This window comes from Colossoma macropomum, unplaced genomic scaffold (assembly GCF_904425465.1).
Source record: "Colossoma macropomum unplaced genomic scaffold, Colossoma_macropomum, whole genome shotgun sequence".
Taxonomy (NCBI): domain Eukaryota; kingdom Metazoa; phylum Chordata; class Actinopteri; order Characiformes; family Serrasalmidae; genus Colossoma; species Colossoma macropomum.
The window spans coordinates 31,560,135-31,579,787 of NW_023494802.1; the positions used below are offsets into that span (position 1 = coordinate 31,560,135).

A 19,653-nucleotide genomic window follows, 5' to 3' on the forward strand; every position below is an offset into this window, starting at 1 on the left:
CGACTATGTCTTCAAAATATCTCAAATATCATGAATTCATATCCAACACTGCTCTTCACAGCATCAGTCATAACAAAACCTCATGTCTTTAAACTGGCAACAACAGGAGAAGATAGAAACCTTCTCAACTGTAATGTGCTTTAATGTAAAGAGATTTTAAGTCAAGTAATTTTAGATCATTTCTATTGGTCCATTCATCATGACCTGTTTATACAGTGTAAAGGGCAGCTGGTGTCAAATGCTGCAAAAAAAAAAAAAAATTATAAAAAAACAAAGTGTGGTTGCAAGGATTTCATACAACATCAATGACAAAGAACCCAACCCACTCCAAACGGAAAAACCGGCAAGACAGCTGCACAAATGACCAAAGAAACCCACAAATGTGAGAATTTTTTCATAAAGAATTATGATAACCATTGTATTGTCTTAGTTTAATGTTGTTTCAGTGTATTATGGTCCTTTTCCATCATAAAAAAACATAAAAATCACTAGTAGTTTGCTGATGTTTTGGTAGCTAGCTAGCTAAATTTACTGTTCCACCATAAACCTTTTAGCAGTTACGTTCTGACACCTCAGGCATCAGAACTGCTGCTCCATTTAGGGTGGAACAGGAAAATTCAGCTTCATATTACCAAAGAATTGGGGTGGGTGATAATAGATAACTGTCATATGTGACACTCAACAATGGGTAAAAATAAGAAACTGGATTGGGCCAATGTGCCAGCGTTGGCTAGCTGGCTAATTGTCAACTGTAGTCCCTGTAGGCCTGATATTATAAGCCATATCATCAAAACATCAATCCATATTTCTCACTGTTGGATCATTTTTACACATTTTACACAATAGTTTTAACAGCATTTCCCTCTGAAAAGGTGTGCTGAGGAGTTAGGCCGGTGTGACTGAGACTTTATGGGTTCCTCTGATGACGAGGGCTGGAAGGTTTCTGAATGTCAGCTTAGCATGCAGCACCTTCACGCCGAGGCCGACAGGTATGAAGGTCACCTTTGTCTTCATCACCTGGCCCGGCTGTAACAGATACAGCCTACAGAGAGAGCAGATAGAAGCATTACTCTGTATGCAGTACAAGGTATGAATATGATATTCTTATGAAATTCTTTTGATTGTTACGTCTCTTCTGGCATTACAATGAAAAGCAGTGTTATAATAATAATAATAATACAAATTCAACAAAAGAAAAAGATATACTATAAAAGCCTTGAAATGGGAATTTCACCAAAATTTTGGCATGATTCAGTGGTCGGGATGTAAACAGTCTTATAGAGTGGTTCGGGCTCATGTATTTCAAGGCAGAGAAACTTGCAGACTCAGATTTCTTTACAGTGGTGGTGACAGGAACCAGGGGTCAACATGTCTATAAGGCAAGTACGGCCATTTTATTTACTATCCAAAATGAGCAGTTAATGGTTCTGAGTTTTTATATGTATTTTGAATTACAGCACCTTGCTTGTAACTCTTGACCGTACATGGATTTTAAACCAAAACCATCACACAATTATAATAAAACATGCATCAGATAGCGTATTCATAACCGGTTTATCTAATAACTTTCTCTAATGTAGCTTTTAGAGGCATTGAACTTGTCAGACATCTGGTTCCCATCACTAACAGTTCTGTAAGTTTCACAACAAACCACTGAATGACTTTATTTACATCAAAACCTTTGGATTATTCTGAAATTTTGTTTTAGCACTGTCCACTCTTATCATTGTGTCTCTTCAGCAAAAAAAAAACCTCTCATTTTCACAGTTTCTCCTTTACCTCAAATGTAGCCAAGACACATTTGGTGTTTGAAGTCTGCTCCTTCAGTTTTGCACTGGAGCTACCAGGCTAGTGTAACTAACAAGTAACAGAAGCTTATAGTCGTCAATTAGCATCATACAAACTCAAAATCATCACACACTTTACAAAAATACAAATCGAAGGACAAAATTCTTACTTATAGGCAGCTGATACTTCTGTTCTTAGCAATGCAGTGTAGTTCCATAGCTAAAAACATAGCATAGCAGCCACCTTGAAGCCTGACACTGTGAATTTTGTCCATTGTTGCTATATAACAGTATGTCATACAGTGTCAGAAACCACCTGACCGAGTCTGTTAGAGATTACTTAACAGTTTGACACAGTTTGAGGCAAGTCTGAGGTGATTTAGTTAGCACAATGCTAATCAGTTTGGAATTAGCTTCCATTACTAGCTACATTAGCTTTGTAGCTCCAATACTGAAGTCAAAAAGGAAACGTCAGACACCAAACATGTTTGATGGACTACATTCAGGGTAAAAGTGTGTGTGGGGGGGGTATTTCAAGTTGATTTGCCCAACTGTTCTTTTGTCAGTTCATTATTTGTGCACTCAGACCTGACAGACAGTCCTGCTCTCTTTTAGCTTAGCAATCTGTGATTAGCAGCTGTGTCTGCTGGTTACTGATGCTCATTTGGACTTCTGTTGACCTAGAATCAGTTATAATAGCCAAGTGTGAAGGGTTGTGTAATTAAAAGCTCTGTTTCAAAAAGAGCAGATGCCCGAAAGATAGTCCAGCCAAACAAGTCCAGACAATAGAAGCACAAGGCCAGATGAACGGAACGCCTGATGATCTGATACAGTGCGAGGGTGTGAAGTTCATGATGGACATATTGGGAGATGGAAGTGTTCAACAGTGTTCTACAACGTGCCAAAACTGCATTCCACACAGTAATCCATGATAAGCCCTGGCTTCTCTCAGGTCCTGTACACACCTGAATGAGCTAACGTATGTAGAGTTCCAGTCAAAAGTTTGGATACATCTACTCACAGAAGAGTTTTTCACAATAAAACCATGAACGAGCAGTGTTCTGCTAAGAACCAAAGATGAAACCAAAAACATTATCATCCTCAACTGTTCCAAAAAAAGAAGTGTAAATTTAAAACCTCTATCATCGGTTAGTAATGTTATGTTTGTTCAGTTCAGCCTGCAACTCAACAGCAATTTAAACTAGCCTGTAAATGACTGCAAATGACTGAAGGGGTTAGCTGTCGGGGGTGGACTACTGACCAGGCCAGTGCGGCCAGTGCCCAGAGGACTTTGAGTGCCGTCAGACCACCAAGCCTGAAGCGGATCAAACATTAGGGACAATCCAACACAGATGTAAACATTAGATGAACAAATAGCTTTTGAAAGTGTACAAAAAGCGACTAAATGAATTAATAAGGCTGCTGAACTTTATTTCCATCGGCTGCAATTCACTATTTTTGTCACTATTACTGCACCAACTCACTTTTTCATCACTGTCTTAAATTTCAAACATTTAAGTACAAGTCTTCAGATGAAAATGTCAGAGATTATGAAAGACATACAATACTGTGAAAGTTCAGAGTTTAATCAGGTGTGTTTATCTTGTCTGGTACTGTGTATGCAGAGGCTAATCAGATGTCTCAGTTGTTGACAGTAGTTGTAAGGCAACGATGTGTTTTGAAGAATGCTGCACTTATCAGTGTATCAGCCCGCATTATGTTCTAGTCTAGTTTGTCTCCTTACCGTGATTGGTGCTTGCCCTGTATCAAAGAAGTGCCCTCCACGGTCAGTACGGTGTCATTCATGGCGGTGCTAAAGATGTTAGTGAAGCTGACCTCAGCACTGTGTTCCTTATGCAGTACCACTGTATCTCCACCTGTGACCTACAGAAAGAAAACATCTGTATCTTCTCATGTCCAAGCCCAAAATCACCCTAAACAAAGTCTTGAAGTGGAATTCCATCCATGTTTCTACATAAATAGGTGATTAAGAGGTAAACAAAGTCATTCAAAGTGGTTTGGTGTGAAATTCTCCATTCTAGGGACACTTACTGAGTCAGAATTGTTCACAGTGGTGATGATAGGAACCAGATGTCTGAAGAGTTGAATGGCTTTAAAAGCCCTATCATAGAAAAATCCTTACACACGACGGTTACAGATTCTTTGCATGATACTTCTGAGATAACTCTTTGATCTAAAATGTATTTTTCTAAATATAGTCACGGTGGAGGGGTACATGAAGGGCGTTGTGAGGCAAAATAATCCTGAAAGAAAATGTATTTTTTCAAATTTTCCCAACACAGACTGTATATATGTATTACATATATTACATTATTACATATAAAAACTTGTGTAGGTTCACTGGTGGTTTTAGACAGTAAATGAACACATAACTTTGAGGCGATACGACACAGAAATCTGAGACGGTACGTCACAACAAACCACTCCAAATGACTTTAATTAAGCAGAGTCCAGTGTGATCACCTGTATGGAGATGTTGGGGATGCTGATGTTGAACTCCTCGGACACCAGCATGTGTTCTTGTGTCCTCTCGTCCTCCACGACAGCGGCCAAGTTAATCAGGCAGTCACTGGTCAGTTTGCTCTCATACTGACCGTGCGGGATCACATGCTCAATTAGCAGCACTGCATACAGACACACAGAACGGGCAAAAAACAGCAGCTTTTTTGTAGAAAACTTTTATATTGCCTTAATAACTGTGTAGTTACACATTAACAACAATGCAACAACCAGTAGTTACACTGTTGTTGCATGTGTTGTTAATATGTAACTAAACAGTTATTAGAGACACTTAATACACAGGTAGAGATGTCCAGAAAAGATTACAGCCATTTTAAAATGAAGGTGCTCACACAGCTTTATACGGCAGAGAAGTGTGAGCTCTCACACATCGGTTCAGATGGAAAAATACATAAATAAATAATAGAATAAACACAATTTCCTTATCGGTAGGTTGAGAGGAGGTCAGAGAAGCCAAAAGTACACAAGCTGAAATGGTGAAATAGGAATTTTTAGTGCTAAACTAACAGTATTTTGCAAAAGTGACATTATTACTTAAAGGTTGATGGAAATAACCATAAAAAAATCTTTTTTCTTTTAATTTTACTGCTAGCAATTGAATTTGTGTAGAACATCGATGGAAATGTAGCTATAGTCCTATAACTCATATTGCTATTTTCATTCATGGTTCATTCAAGGTTCGATCCCCTAAGCCGACAGTACATGACTGAAGTGCCCTTAAGCAAGGCACCTAACCCTCAACTGCTCCCTGGGCGCTGCAGATAGGGCTGCCCACCACTCCGGGCAAGTGTGCTCACTGCCCCCTAGTGTGTGCGTTCAGTAGTGTGTATGTGGTGTTTCACTGCACAGATGGGATAAAATGCAGAGGTGAAGCTTCCCTGTTGTGGGACTATCAGGGGTCACTTAATCGTAATTCCCTAATTGGTGACTCATTCAGTCTAATGCAGTAGTATGTAAACAGTCAGTGAGAAGGCTTGATTTTTGGGAACTAAAACTGTCTGCAATAATTAGTCACTTCTATTAAAAAGATTGATCACTCGTGCTGTATCACAACTTTGCTAGTATCATAGTAATACTCTTATTTCATTGTTTTTGGTTGATATCAAAAAGGTTAAGATGTTAAAAAACCCAACCGAAAATTGTCCAATTTGAATTGCTTTTCATTGTGTTATCTAGGTAGATACAGCCAAGTGCGATCTCCCATTGGTTAGGACCTCAGAGACTGAACTGAAGGCTTACATAGTTAGGGACCGAGAGTGTAATCTATCAATAACATTTTGATTTACAATGTATGGGACCAGTTTTGTGAGACAAAATGTCACTCCAGGCCTTCAGGAGGTTCTCCATACATCACTGAATATGTGAATATGAGCCATAGTCAAACAGGTTTCAGTCAGATGTCAGAAATGTAAAACAGCCGCAGCAGCTCTATGTTAGGGCTCTTTACTGAAAGAGTCACTGTGAAACTGCTACTGTCAATGTTAAAAATATGTTAATGCCAGCTTCAGATAATACATATAGAATGTCTTTTACAAGCTTTTAATGTCTGTGTTTAGTCTAGAACAGCCAGAAAACGTTAATGTTCATAAGCGTTAGCTTAGTGCTAACATACTATTGCAAAACCCATATGGGAGCTAGTAGAAATTAGCATTATCGTAAAGGTTTTTTTGACATTTATGGCCCGACATGTAGGCCTAGGTTACTATTTGCCACTGAACTCTAAATATACATAATGCAATACATGAGAAGAGCTCTGATTCTTTTACTTTGCATCAGTATGAATCCAGCAAAATGTTCCTATGTTGTAGTTCTAGAGCTGGTGTCCTCACCCTCTCCAGGCTGGACGTGCAGTCGGTTGTGCGTCTCCCACAGTGTTTGCTGCGCACCTCTGTTGTACACTTTGGCCTGGGCGTTGACATGCTCCCTGAATATTCTCAGACTGTGACCGGTGTTTCTCACTGTAACGGTCAGGGCGATGTCCTCCCCCATCACAGGAACTCGGTCCAGCCGCAAGGACACCTGCAGACTCTGAGATATGTCTAAAGACACAGAGAGAAAAGACACAGCAGTCACAGTTTACAGAATCCACATGGGCTCATTTTAGCATTGTTGATATGTTGAGGTTTTTGCTTATGTGGACTGTGTTGTGCATTAAACACGATATACAGAGCTGTAGTTGAACTGTGAGGGTTGGTATAGGAGAAAAGAAACCATACCATGTCCAGGTTCTCCATAGCGAGACAGGTTATCTGGGCAAATACAGAAAACGAGAAGAATGTGACACATTATAAAGTGCATTGCAGTTGTTTTCTTAACTTTTTACTAGTTTACTAGCTTTAATTGCTCTGTAGTAGGCTAAGATGTTTAACACAACTTTTTATGTTACACCCCATATTCTAGACTTCTCAGTTTTTAGGTTTTATCTACTGAAACCACACAATGTTAAAAATGTATATAAATTTACAGTATTTCTTTTACAGTAAAATACTAGTTCTTTATTTTACAGAATTATACCGTAAAAGATTAGTCATTGTGCACTGGTTTACAGTAACATACCAGACAATGCAACAGTAATTTACTGGTGGCACAGTTTTCCGTTAAGTACTATAAATTGACAGTATATAACTGGAAATTTGATATACAGTAAAATACCATAAAATATTTACAATAATGATACAGTACTTTATTGGTGACTTTACTGCCATGAAATTACAGTAAATTTTATCATCAAAATGATTTATCACTCCAGAGAACACGTTTCCACTGCTCCACAGTACAGTGGCAGTGTGCTTCACACCAGGTCAGCCGACGCATGTTGATCTTATGTATGTATTCAGCTGCCCAACCAATGGAAATCCATTTCAGGAAGCTCCTAGAAACACTGACTGTTTTAAAGGTTGCTCCTCATTAAAGTGATGGCACCCCTGCATGTCATGTTCATACCTAAGACACACTTGTAGTTGCAGGTCAGACTCTGTGGCCGGTCAGATCCGATATGTTTGGTATAGATGTGAGAGCCCACTCTCTTCCTGTCCACTCTCCTGCTGACCACTCGGCCGTCCCGCACCACCACCGTGATCACGTCAGCGTTCACAGAGGCGAAGATGAATGGGGTGTCATACAGCAGGTTCACGTTCCGCATCCGGACGGCTTTAACAGAACACGGCCCACAGCAGAACATGCCTGAGGAATATTCAAATTTATAACCCTTTAGAGACACATAATGACTTAAACATTAGTCTGCGTAAGATATCGTAGTTACTGAACAATAAACTTACAGTTGAAAGAGCAGATGATAATGAACAGGACCATGTAAGTGTGCTATGTAATATTCAGGTGCTACAGTATGAAAAGAGATCTCTGTATATATCTACTTACATTTAGTGTATCCAATGGTTACTCATATCTAGAGAACCTTTCAGAGTCAGAACTGTTCACAGTGGTGATGATGGGAACCAGATATCTGAGGCATTTAACGGCTCTAAAAGGTCCTTCACAGTAAGTTATTATATGAAATTGTTATGAATATGTTGGTTGATGCCTGAAACATTGTTTTACGATAGTTTTGTGTTTAGTTTAAAAACTATATTTTAATACATGCAGGGCTCTGTAAGGCAAAATAATTTTTCAGATTTTCCACTAGTTTATCATCATCATCATCATCCCTACATATAAACACCTGTAGGACATGTGTAGGTTCACTGGTGGTTTTTAGATAGTAAATAAAATGTCTATATTTGCATTGTAGACATGGAGACCCCTGGTTCCTATCAGCACCACTGCACAGAGTCAGCAAGTTTCTGTACAACACACTATTTAACATCAAACCACTCTGAATAACTCTGTAAAATGTGTAAAAAAACAGCTATATGACACAAACGAGGCCAGAAAACACCTTATTCAGTGTCCACACTGCATTTTAATGTCAAGGAATTCCTTTAAAAGCTGTTATACTTGCTTTGAGTCCTGTGAGGTGTTTGAATGAATAATGTTCCCCAGGTTCTCACCTGCTCTCCTCTCCTGTGGAGTTGGGTCCAGCACCTGCCACCCATCAAACTCACTGCCCAGGTCAGGACGGGTCATCCAGCACTCCACCCACACATGGAAATTCCTGTTTGGAGGGAAAATATCCAGAAATCTAAAGCAGCCCATCTAGAAATGGCTTTGGTTCCATTCCATACACTGAACTGTCAAATAATTACACTTACTTTAAGTTTTATTTCTCAAAACAAGCAGAATTACCTCCCAGTGAAATATGATACATTGGATAAAATTACTAAACTAAAATGTCTAAAATTTTTTACTGTGCAAAAGTCAGAGACCCCCTACATTTATTTAATTTCCAGTCAAAATGGCCATTAAGTACAAGTCATTCATTGGTCAGGATATGTTTCTGAGGAGCACTTATATTAGGAAAGGGAACATATAAGGACAATGGGACTCTTAACAACCACCTGGACCACCTGGTAGACCACCAAAACTGACCCCATCAGATAAACAGCACTTCTAAACAGTGCCCACTCTTGCTTCAGATCTGAAAAACATTCACAGCTGTATCTGTCCATCCTTCCACTGTGAGAAGATAGTTCATGGTGAAAAAGAAAAATGTGCTGCTGGTGTTCTCAGAACAGGACTGACCACCCCAAAGTCCAGACCTCAACATCACTCAATGTTTTTGGGATTGCTTGGATCAGGAGAAACAGAAAATTAAACCAACTTCTAAGACTGAACTTTGGAGGTATGGAAGAATATCTGCAGATTGCTTTGGGAAGCTGAAAGCGAGTCTCCTGAAGAGAATGGAAGGTAAAGGTAAAGACTGGACACACTAAATATTGAAAACTGTGAGATTATATTTAGTTATAGAAGATTCTGTGTAATTGTCTGTTGAATATATGTTCTGCCTTTTTCCTGATGCTGAAAAATGAATAATGTACTTAGTGACCATTCTGACTAAAAATTAAATAAATGAAGGGTGGTCTCTTTTGCTCAGTACTGTAAGTTGAATGATCTTTAACGCTCATAGAACCAATTTCTTAATGAGAAATATTAGATATATTGTCTACATACATAATATGCCCTCACCATAACTCTCCAAAGCTTTAAAAGAACTTATTCAATGTTAAATCTGCTCCTACAGAGATCCATTGTAATGCCTGTGTTTCCTGCGGGACGTATCTGAGAGTGTCTCTTTAGGCCTACCATACTGTGCTCTGAGACAGGTCCAGTTTCTGCCCGCTGTCTGTGTAATACTCCTCCATGATCAGGTTGCCCTTAGTGTTGTGGGCTGAGTTAAAGATGGTGACAACTCGACAAGGGATCCCCAGAGCTCTCATCACTGAATAGGAAAAGAGTAAAAGGTATAAATGTTGAGTAAATATTGTACGTCCATTTACTGGCCACTTTACAAGAAACACCTCCCTTGTATGTCCACTCATTGGCCACTTTATTAGAAACACCCCCTTGTATAATGTCCACTCAATGGCCACTTTATTAGAAACACCCCCCTTGAGTAAACTGCTAATCACCGTCGTTCTTGAGTTTCAGTGTTATTTACTGCCAGGCTTTAAGAGTATGAGCCGAAAATTTGGACACTCCTGATTGAAACTGCTGGTGTTCTCAGAACAATAGACTGACCACCCCAGAGTCCAGACCTCAACATCACTGAATGTGTTTAGGATTAGTTGGATTGTGAGAAGCAGAAAATGCAACCAACTTCTAAGACTAAACTTTGTAAAATATCCCTGATTTCTTTGAAAACCTGAAAGCGAGTCTCCCAAAAAGAATAGAAGCTCTAATAAAGGTGAAGAGTGGACTCAGAAAAATTAGACTATGTTTAGTTTCTGTGTCATTTTCTTTTAAATGTGTTTTCTAATTTTCTCCTGATGTTTAAAAATGAATAAACCAACACTTGATGGCTGTAAAAATAAAATAAATGAAGGGTGGTTACTTTTGCACAGTGGTGTATATTGTTTTGGAGTTTTGATGGCGTCACTATTATTCTAAATGGTGGAAAATAATGTGGTAAATAGCAAAAACTCCAGGTAAACTTCTAGCATTAGATGAGTCTAATAAATGCTTTTCCAGTGTGAAAGTACAGAGAATGATGTGTACATTATACTATATGAAGCAGCGTTCCACCTACTCTGTAACAGGTACGATGCCACTAATGCTGAGTTTTCCATTACCTGTGCACATGACGGAGGCGAAAACCCAGCACTGGCCATAGCACACTGGTCTGAAATGCGTAGCAGCCCAGAGCTTCAGGATTTTTGCACTTCCTGTCCAGTCTGCAGGGTCAACACCGTTACCCAACGCCTGGGGATCAGCTGACCAGCTTCCTTCCAGAACACTTCGGTCATCCCCACAGTTTATCTGCAACAAGAAGAACATTATAAATGAATAATTGTTCAGAAAAATTAATTCTGAATTTACGGTACACTGACTGGCCAGTTTTTCAGAAACACCCATCTTGCACTTCCTCTCACTGGCCACTTTATTAGAAACATCCTCTCTGTACATCCAATCACTGGCCACTTTATTACAAACACTCCCTTGTATTACCGTTCACTGGCCACTTTATTAGAAACACCCCCCTTGTTCTTCCACTCACTGGCCACTTTATTAGAAACACCTCCCTTGCACTTCCACTCACTGGCCATTTTATTAGAAACATCCTCTCTGTACGTCCAATCACTGGCCACTTTATTACAAACACTCCCTTGTATTACCCTTCACTGGCCACTTTATTAGAAACACTCCCCCCATTGTACTTCCACTCACTGGCCATTTTATTACAAACACTGCCTTGTATTACCGTTCACTGGCCACTTTATTAGAAACACCCCCGCTTGTACTTCCACTCACTGGCCATTAGAAACACCTTCCTTGTACTTCTATTCACTGGCCACCTTATTAGAAACACCTGCTTGTATGTCCACTCACTGGCCACTTTATTACAAACATCTCCCCTTGTACATCCACTCACTGGCCATTTTATTGGAAACACCTCCCTCATATCTCTGCTCTGTAGTTGTACAGGTACAGACTAGCCCATCTGTTGATGCACAGATGATGCATAATTGATCAGCCCCCATCATTGGTGAGTTTCTGACCACAGCACTGCTGCTGACCAGATATGATTTGGGTGGTGGACGATTCTCACTCTTGCATTACACATAACGCTTTTTTCATTTGTAGTGAACTCTGTGGTGACAAACTGGCCGTTCACTCTTCAGCAGCTTCAGGACTCACCATGGCACAGCTCACTCTGCTGATGTAAACGGGGTCCGAGCGGCGCAGGTAGTCTCTCCTTCTGTCCCACACATGCTGCGGACTGACCTGCAACAGGTTCACACACGCCTCCAGAACCTCACTCTCATACTGCAGGAGACAGGAGAAGAGAGAAAGCAAGACAAAAGAATACGAGACAAAGAGAAAGACAAAGGAAAATGGATAAGAGAGCAAAGGTCAAACAGTATCTGACCAACACGAACAGAGATATTTGGCAGAAAAACAAAGCGTAACGTGGAGTGTTATCTGAAGAGTTTGTTCTTGGTACCTGACCGAAGGCCCAGTGCCATGTTGTGATGTTGTGAGGTGTGCCAAGATAAAGAACGCCAGCGTCGTTCCTCACATACTCCTCCCTCTGCCCCTCATCAGGGAGATACACAGGGTCCGCTAGCAGAAACACAGACAGGCCAGTCAGATGAGTCCAGCAGTGATGTGGTTTCTGTGTGACACAATGTTATCTAAAAAACCAGACAAAATCACAAAGAATAGCCATCTACACTGAGGCCTGAACTCTGTCTGAACGTTTATCTGTTTTTATAGACAACGGTACATCAAACAGTCTCGGAAACCACATAAACAAGACTATGTGAGATTACTCAAAGGGAAATTCCACTGATCTTTCAAAATTTCCACATGATTGAGACATTGAGGCCAAAAAATCAACTGTAGTGGTTTGATGTGAAATGATGCTCCAGGCAGAAAGGCTTAAGGGTCAGAATTGTTCACAGTGGTGGTGATAGGAACCAGACGTCTGAAGAGTTTAATGTGTCTGAAATCTCCCTCACAGAAAGTAATTGCTTGAAATGGTCACAAATACACTGCTTAATGTCTGAGGCATTGTTTGACGATAGTTTTCAGAAGGTTTTCGTCTAAAACATACCTTTTTTACAGCTTTACTATGTAAGTTTTGGGGATTTGGAGACCTCTCTGGTGAAAATGTGTAATTGCACCCAACATACGGTAGAACATTTTGTAATGTGGGTTGTTTTTTTACACCCCTTACCTGAGCAGATGAATCTGATGCTGTGTTGAAAGAGAATTCAAAGAGAACTTGGTGATGTGTCTTCTGAGGATGTGAGTGAATGATCTACTACTGTCATCATATCTTCATCAGTATAATGTTGATTTTGCATTTGAGACCTAAACATCGAGCCGGACCTTCTTTTTGAGTCTGTTTGTGTGACGTTAATACGTAAAAACGTATGACATGGTCTGAAAAACTCATTGGGTTAAGGGGAAAATTGTGTAAATTTAATATTTAATATACCCTGTATAAGAGCAAATTTCCAGTAACATAGTAGAACAACTCTACTGTAAGAAATGTTCCAATATGAAACCTGGCTTCTCAGACTAAAGCCTTAAAAGCCAACAGCATGTTCTCCAGCACTCTTAGTCCAGCTCAGCACTGAAATTATGCTGAACTGGGAATTGTAGAGTGGATCAAACAGTGCTACATCATTTCAGCATTTCACTTTCAGCTCTATAGCTTATTCCATAACCACAAAGCCCAACATGGTAAAATTCTTTAATACATCCCTACCTTTCAGCCACGGGTTACAGAGCAGGATGAAGCGGCCGGCGCTGTAACATCGCTGGCCGAGGCTGTTCTGGACGATCAAATTCAGTTCATAGAGTCCCACAGAAGCAGAGACAGGAGAACACACTCGTACAGGCACTGACACACACCTGCTGACCAGCATGGATGAGCAGTCAGGAGCATTACAGAGCAGTTTATAAGAGGTGTTTCCAATAAAGTGGCCAGAGAGTGGAAATACAAGGGAGGTGTTTCTCATAACGTGGCCAGTGAGTGGAAGTACAAGTTCCTATAAATTGGCCAGTGAGTGGAAGCTGGGGGGGAGGGGGGGGGTCTCAAATAAAGTGATTAGTAAGTGGAAGTACAAGGGGGGTTGTGTCCAACAAAGTGGCCAGTGGTGGGCATACAAAATAGGTGTTTCTAATAAAGTGGCCAGTGGTGGACATACAAGACAGGTGCTTCTAATAAAGTGGCCAGTGAGTGGAAGTACATGGGGGGTGTTTCCAATAAATTGACCAGTGAGTGGAAGTACATGGGGGTGTTTCCAATAAAGTGGCCGGTGAGTGGAAAAACAAGGGAGGTGTTTCTAATAAAGTGACCAGTTAGTGGACATACAAGGTGGGTGTTTCTACTAAAGTGGCCAGTGAGTGGAACTACAGGGGGGGGTGTAGTTACATATTATGGCCATAAGCCACCACAAACATTTTGTAAACAGTACAGTCTGGTTTTTTTGATGATTCACCTGGGAAGCACCTCATGAGGATAAATCCAGGCTCTCCATCCCACATTGGTCATGTTCTCTAAAAACGTAACCGGGAACTCCACGGCCAGGTCACCTGTTTGTGATAAGATATGGCTGAATGTTATAGTGTGATTCCTCTGAACATCTGTTGTTGTTAACATTAGTCTTGTTCATTTTGCTTGAGGAAGCAGCAACACTGGCCTGTTATATTAGCAAAACATTTAATAGCACCTAAACACGTCTCTATATCAGTGTAGTTCAGCCCACTACACTTCAGCAGTGCTGCTATATGAGCTATTATATGAAACAGGCTATATGAGCCAAATCGAAGTAACCATCAAAAATGAATAACTAATAACATTTACTATCGTACAGTAACGTCTATCGTTTATCATGAAGCTAAATACTCTTTACAGCTGAGCACATGTTTAATGATGCTGGCTAGATTTCATCAGATGTGAATTCAGTTCCTGTGAATACTATAGCCAAATATTCTTCTGTCATAATGTTACCTGACACTTTTTTCCCCTGGCAGTTTGCCACCCTAATAAAATCACTGGATCTCACCTGGCCACCCCATTGGCTATGCATCTGGTAACAGTATCTTTACTGCTTTGTGATCGGTCACAGCTCTGACTCTTTATTTTATTTAAGCCACAGGTGCATCCAAACAATAACAACAATAACAACAGTGTGTGATGTCATGAACACAAGCACATTTACATATATCCCCCTGTTCAGTCTACAGCAGTCTAGCCCCGCTCATTCACACTGAAGTTATAAGGAGTGTTTCAATCTTTTCAATGAAGCGGCCAATCAGAACAGAACTCATTTACATCTCGCAGTCTTAAAGGCACAGTAACATAAACAGCCGTCTAATTCTAAGGAACAAAGAGAGGCTGGAAAACAGCTTTGAGAACACAAAAGCACACAAATCTTATAAATAGGCCCTTTTACTTTCACTTGAGTTATTCATTTCCAGAAGAAACAACACTTTCATTCCAACACAGTTTCAGGCTGCCCTGTCTGAGTGGACGTGCTCTCTTTATCGAGAGGTGTTACGGATTGAGGAATATAAAAATTAAGTCTAGATCTTGGGTTCAGTAACATATGAACAGCCAGTTACAGTTGGATGTAAGCTCTACTGAGGCTGGTCGAACCACCCTGGTGCCCCCTACCTAACAGAACCTGGAAGGCAAGCGCCTCGTAGTGATGGCTGAAGCCCGGCTCATTGAAGTGGAGCAGGAGTTTGAAAGGCTGGCCCCTGCGGGTGACCAGGTGAGTGCCGCTGAGGCCGACGGTGTGATGGGCCATGTGATTCTCCTTCACCTCTAGCTTCACATGGTTCAGTCCCACACCTGCGAAGAGAAAGCATGGCTGACTGCTGACAACTGGACCGACTAATCATACTACTGTGGTTTATGATAATGGGGTCAAGCTTTATTTGGATGGATGGTCCCCTATAGATGATCAACACAGGATACTTAATTATTATTCACAAACTATCTGGTGATTATCAGCAACGTTGTTGTGATGGAGTTAGGGTTAGGTTTACACACACACACACACATTATCTAAGCCACTTATCCTCCTGGGAGGCAGGGGATCCCAGGGTTCATTGGGTGGAAACATCCTGGACAGGTCGCCAGTCCATCATAGGGCGGACACAGAGACATCTACATTCACACCTGGGGCAAATTAGCATCTCCAATGCGTCTGACTGCATGTCTTTGGACTGTGGGAGGAAAACCACAGAGACACGGGGAAGAACATGCAAACTCCACACAGAAAGGACCCTGGTTACCCAGCCGGGGAATCGAACCCAGGCCCTTCTTGCTGTCAGGATTTGTTTTAATAGAATCTTTCGCGCTCAGGATCAGTTGCATTTAATAGATACTTAGTTGAATGTTAATTAAAGACAGACTGAGTATTTATAAAGCATTTACCGTGGACAATCAAATAAAGTGTTGCCGACAACTGTTTGCCAGAGCTCATATGAGATGACCAAAGTGAAGTTTTCTGTAAGCTGTACTACTTATTAGTACAAACTATGTCAGTAAATTTAGAAATGGCATTTCAAATGACTTAGTAAACCAACTCTTCACTCAGTTTTATCATCCCAGAAAAAAACATTTTAAAAATGACTTTTTTTTAAATTATTGTCCATAATTGTCCATGAACACCACTACTCAGTGGCGTTTCTGAACTTTTAGTGGTCCTAACCAAAACATGTCAATGCACAGTGAGGTACATATTTATAAACAACATATACTTCCAACATTGGTTGCCTTATTGTAGCAGTAGGATAGCATAATGGATAACACCATTAGTTACAGCCAATCAGATAGCTATGCTGAAAATGTAACTAGCCAATCCGATAGCTGTACTGAAAATGTAACTAGCCAATCAGATAGCTGTATTGAAAATTTAAATAGTCAGTCAAAGCACAGGAGAAAAAACACAATTTGCCAGTCACATGGCATGACTAATAACTTTATTTGGCAATTTGACTGCTGCTGCAAATAAAACCAACTAGCCAATCTGATCGCAACAGGAAAAATTCAGCTTCCCAGAGTGCAGGGATAGAAATTCAACTAGCCAAACAGAGCTCAGGATATAAGTTTAACTATCCAATCAGATCACAGGAGGGAATATTCAAACAGCCAATCAAATTATATCTCTGAATATTCATCTAGGCAATCAGAGCACAGGTGGGAAAGTTACACTAGCCAATCAGTGCTGGGGGAAACCTCAGTTAGCTAAATGGATCATGGGTGGGTCAACTAACCAATCAGGCTGCAGTAGTGAAAATTCAACTCGTCAGTAGGATCACGAGAGCCTGAATACAATGAGATCCTCCTCCGTACAGCAGAGTGAGGTTAACTGCACACACTGATAAGTAACCCACAGAGGCTAAAATCAAAGCTGAACCTGTTTAACCTGCACAGCTGTATTACCTTTAATAAGAAACATTTTTTCTCTGGAATGTCCAACACCCACAGCTAAAACTGAGACAAACCTTACAGTAAGAAAAATGGAAGTGGCCACGCCGGCCTCAACAAAGCCCGGCCCATTCACAAAGACATAAAGACATAATGTCATAAAGACATAAGCTGTTTCTGTGGAAGTGAGAAGATCCAGTCAGATCAGTGCCGCGGCATGCATGAATGCTAAAGGAGCGGAGTAACACACCGCCTTCCTCCAAACACGACTCATTCAAACACAGAGCTGCAGCTCTGAACAGAGCAGAGCACCGTATTTACTCCAGTCACACGTTTCCACAGTCATAAACTGCATCAGCACAGTTATGGCCAAACGTAAGTAAACTGCAAGAGTCAGTGTGTTGGTGTAACTGAGTTTGTTCACGTGGAAATCGTGCACATTTCAGTCAATAAACTCAGATATAACAGAGGTCATGAGGTCATCAGTACCAATCAGACTGTTAGATTTAGTTTGGATAATCTGAAGAGAGAAGAAAGTGAAGGATGGACAGAGGAGAAAAGAAAAGAGAAAAAAGGGGTTCACCTGCTGTCTGTGGAGTCTGCATGAGGAGCTCAGCACGGACCCAAAAAAACAATCCCTCAACACAGTGTCCACTCTCTGTCTCTCGGTCTCGCTCTCTCACTCTCTCTCTCTTTTTCTCCCGATTCTCTTTCTCTTTCTGATTCTTCCTCTCTCCGTCTCTGTCTCCTGTCTCTCTATATCTCTCTGTATATCCCTCTGCTCTCTCTCTCTCTCTGTCTCGCTCTTTCTCTATCTCTCCCTCTCTTTCATATATATATATATAGTCCTAACAGTACTAGCGCAAATGACAACACAATAAGGCGGAGAATGTGTGTGGGAGGAGAGAGAAAGAGAGAAAGAGAGAGAGAGAGAGAGAGAGAGAAAGACAGAGAGAGAAAGACAGAGAGAGAGAGAGAGAGAGACAGAGAGAGACTGAGAGACAGAGAGAGAGATAAAGAGAGAGAGAGATAAAGAGAGAGAGAGACAGAGAGAGAGAATTCAGAGTTCTTATACTCTGTTCTAAATTTTTCTTGTTCCCTTTTTGAGAGAGAGAGAGAGAGAGAGAGAGAGAGGAGAGAGAGGGAAAGAGAAAGAGAGAGAGAGAGAGAGGATTACTTGATCAGCTGTATGAGTAATGCAATGGTATGTAAATAACAAACACTGAGTTCAACACTGAATGAGAGAAAATAGAGACAAAAACAGAGAGAGGGAGGGAGTGAACAAGATATAGAAAGAGAAAGAGGTAAAGAAAAATAGAGATAGAAAGAGAGAAGAGGGAGAAAGAAGAGAAAAACAGAAAGAATTTGAGAGACAGAAGGAAATAGGGAAAGAAAAACAGAGAGAAAGAACAAAGAAAAAAAGAAAAGAGAAAGTGATAGAGAAATGAGAGCGAAAAAGGGAGTGAAAAGCCTTGGGAATGTAACGTTGCGTTCCGTAACCCTGCCGCTCTGACAGACACGCTTCAGTTCTGCTCAAAGACAGAACAGCTCACTGCCCTCAGACAGGAATGCTGTTATTTTTTAGCTTCAGCCTTGTTTATACGACTAAAATGGGCAAAATGTGAAACGTACATGATCGACTAGCATTAAAGGAATAAACTGCTCATAACAGAAGTGAAAGGTGATAAAACAAGGGCACGCTGGCTTCTACTGATAGTGTTTGGAACCAGCAGGATCAGGTCTGAGGGACAGTCTGTGAACACTGTATGCTGAATGTACGGCAGGTAAAGAGCAGTGTGGTTTAATCTGGATTATACATTTACTCATATTCCTTTTACAGTCATTAAACTTTATGCTTAGTTAAACTGGAACTTATTGTATGATGGAAAACTGTTTCACATAATACTCTGCATTCAATCCAGTATAACAGAACTGTCTGTCTCTGTAATGAAATACGCTTAACTTTCAGTTTAAGTTTGAATTTTAAGTCATTTTAAGGCATTTCTATTGGTCCTCTCGTCATACGATTTTGACAGTGTCTGAGAAAATAAACCATAATTATGAGAAGCTGGCGGCACGGTGGCGCAGTGGGTAGCGCTGTCGCTTCACAGCAAGAAGGGCCTGGGTTTGATTCCCGGCCGGGCGACCAGGGTCCTTTCTGTGTGGAGTTTGCATGTTCTCCCTGTGTCTGTGTGGGTTTCCTCCGGGTACTCTGGTTTCCTCCCACAGTCCAAAAACATGCAGTCAGGCTGATTGGACATGCTGAATTGCCCCTAGGTGTGAATGTGTATGTCTGTCTGTCTGCCCTGTGATGGACTGGCGACCTGTCCAGGGTGGATCCTGCCTTCCGCCCAATGACAGCTGGGATAGGCTCCAGCACCCCACCGCGACCCAGAAGGATAAGCGGTTTAGATGATGGATGCATGAGAAGCTAAGTCATAATTATCTACACTGGATCTCATTACTATGAGACATCAAGTCATAATTATGAGATTCTGAGTCATGATTATGAGACAAGATCACATTTTTATGAGATAGTAAGTCATAATTATGAGATACTAAGTCATAATTGTGAGATACTAAGTCATGAGACAGGATTTCATTATTGAGATACTAAGTCATTATTATTTTTTTCTCATATAATTATGAGAAAGTAAGTCATAATCATGACTTACTTATTATGACTTTATTATGAGATATGTCATAATTATGAGACACCAAGTCATAATTATGAGACAGTATCTCATTATTATAAAATAGTATGTCATAATTGTGAGGAATCATGAGATACTAAGTCAAAATTGAGATACTAAATCA

General features: G+C 40.6%; 1 protein-coding gene across 1 annotated transcript; it reads right to left on the reverse strand.

The window, feature by feature from the left end:
• Positions 1–885: 885 nt before the first annotated feature.
• LOC118822886 (protein-glutamine gamma-glutamyltransferase 5-like) lies at positions 886–17,558 on the reverse strand. Its single transcript, XM_036592212.1, has 15 exons — positions 17,420–17,558; positions 15,073–15,252; positions 13,895–13,988; positions 13,159–13,304; positions 11,887–12,005; positions 11,580–11,708; positions 10,514–10,700; positions 9,528–9,663; positions 8,336–8,439; positions 7,272–7,511; positions 6,545–6,577; positions 6,158–6,367; positions 4,272–4,432; positions 3,532–3,671; positions 886–1,042 (listed from the first exon to the last, which is right to left on the reverse strand). Exons 1-15 carry the CDS (start codon positions 17,439–17,441, stop codon positions 886–888), a joined length of 2,058 nt encoding a protein of 685 aa, XP_036448105.1. The 5' UTR covers positions 17,442–17,558.
• Between the last annotated feature and the right edge of the window lie 2,095 nt (positions 17,559–19,653).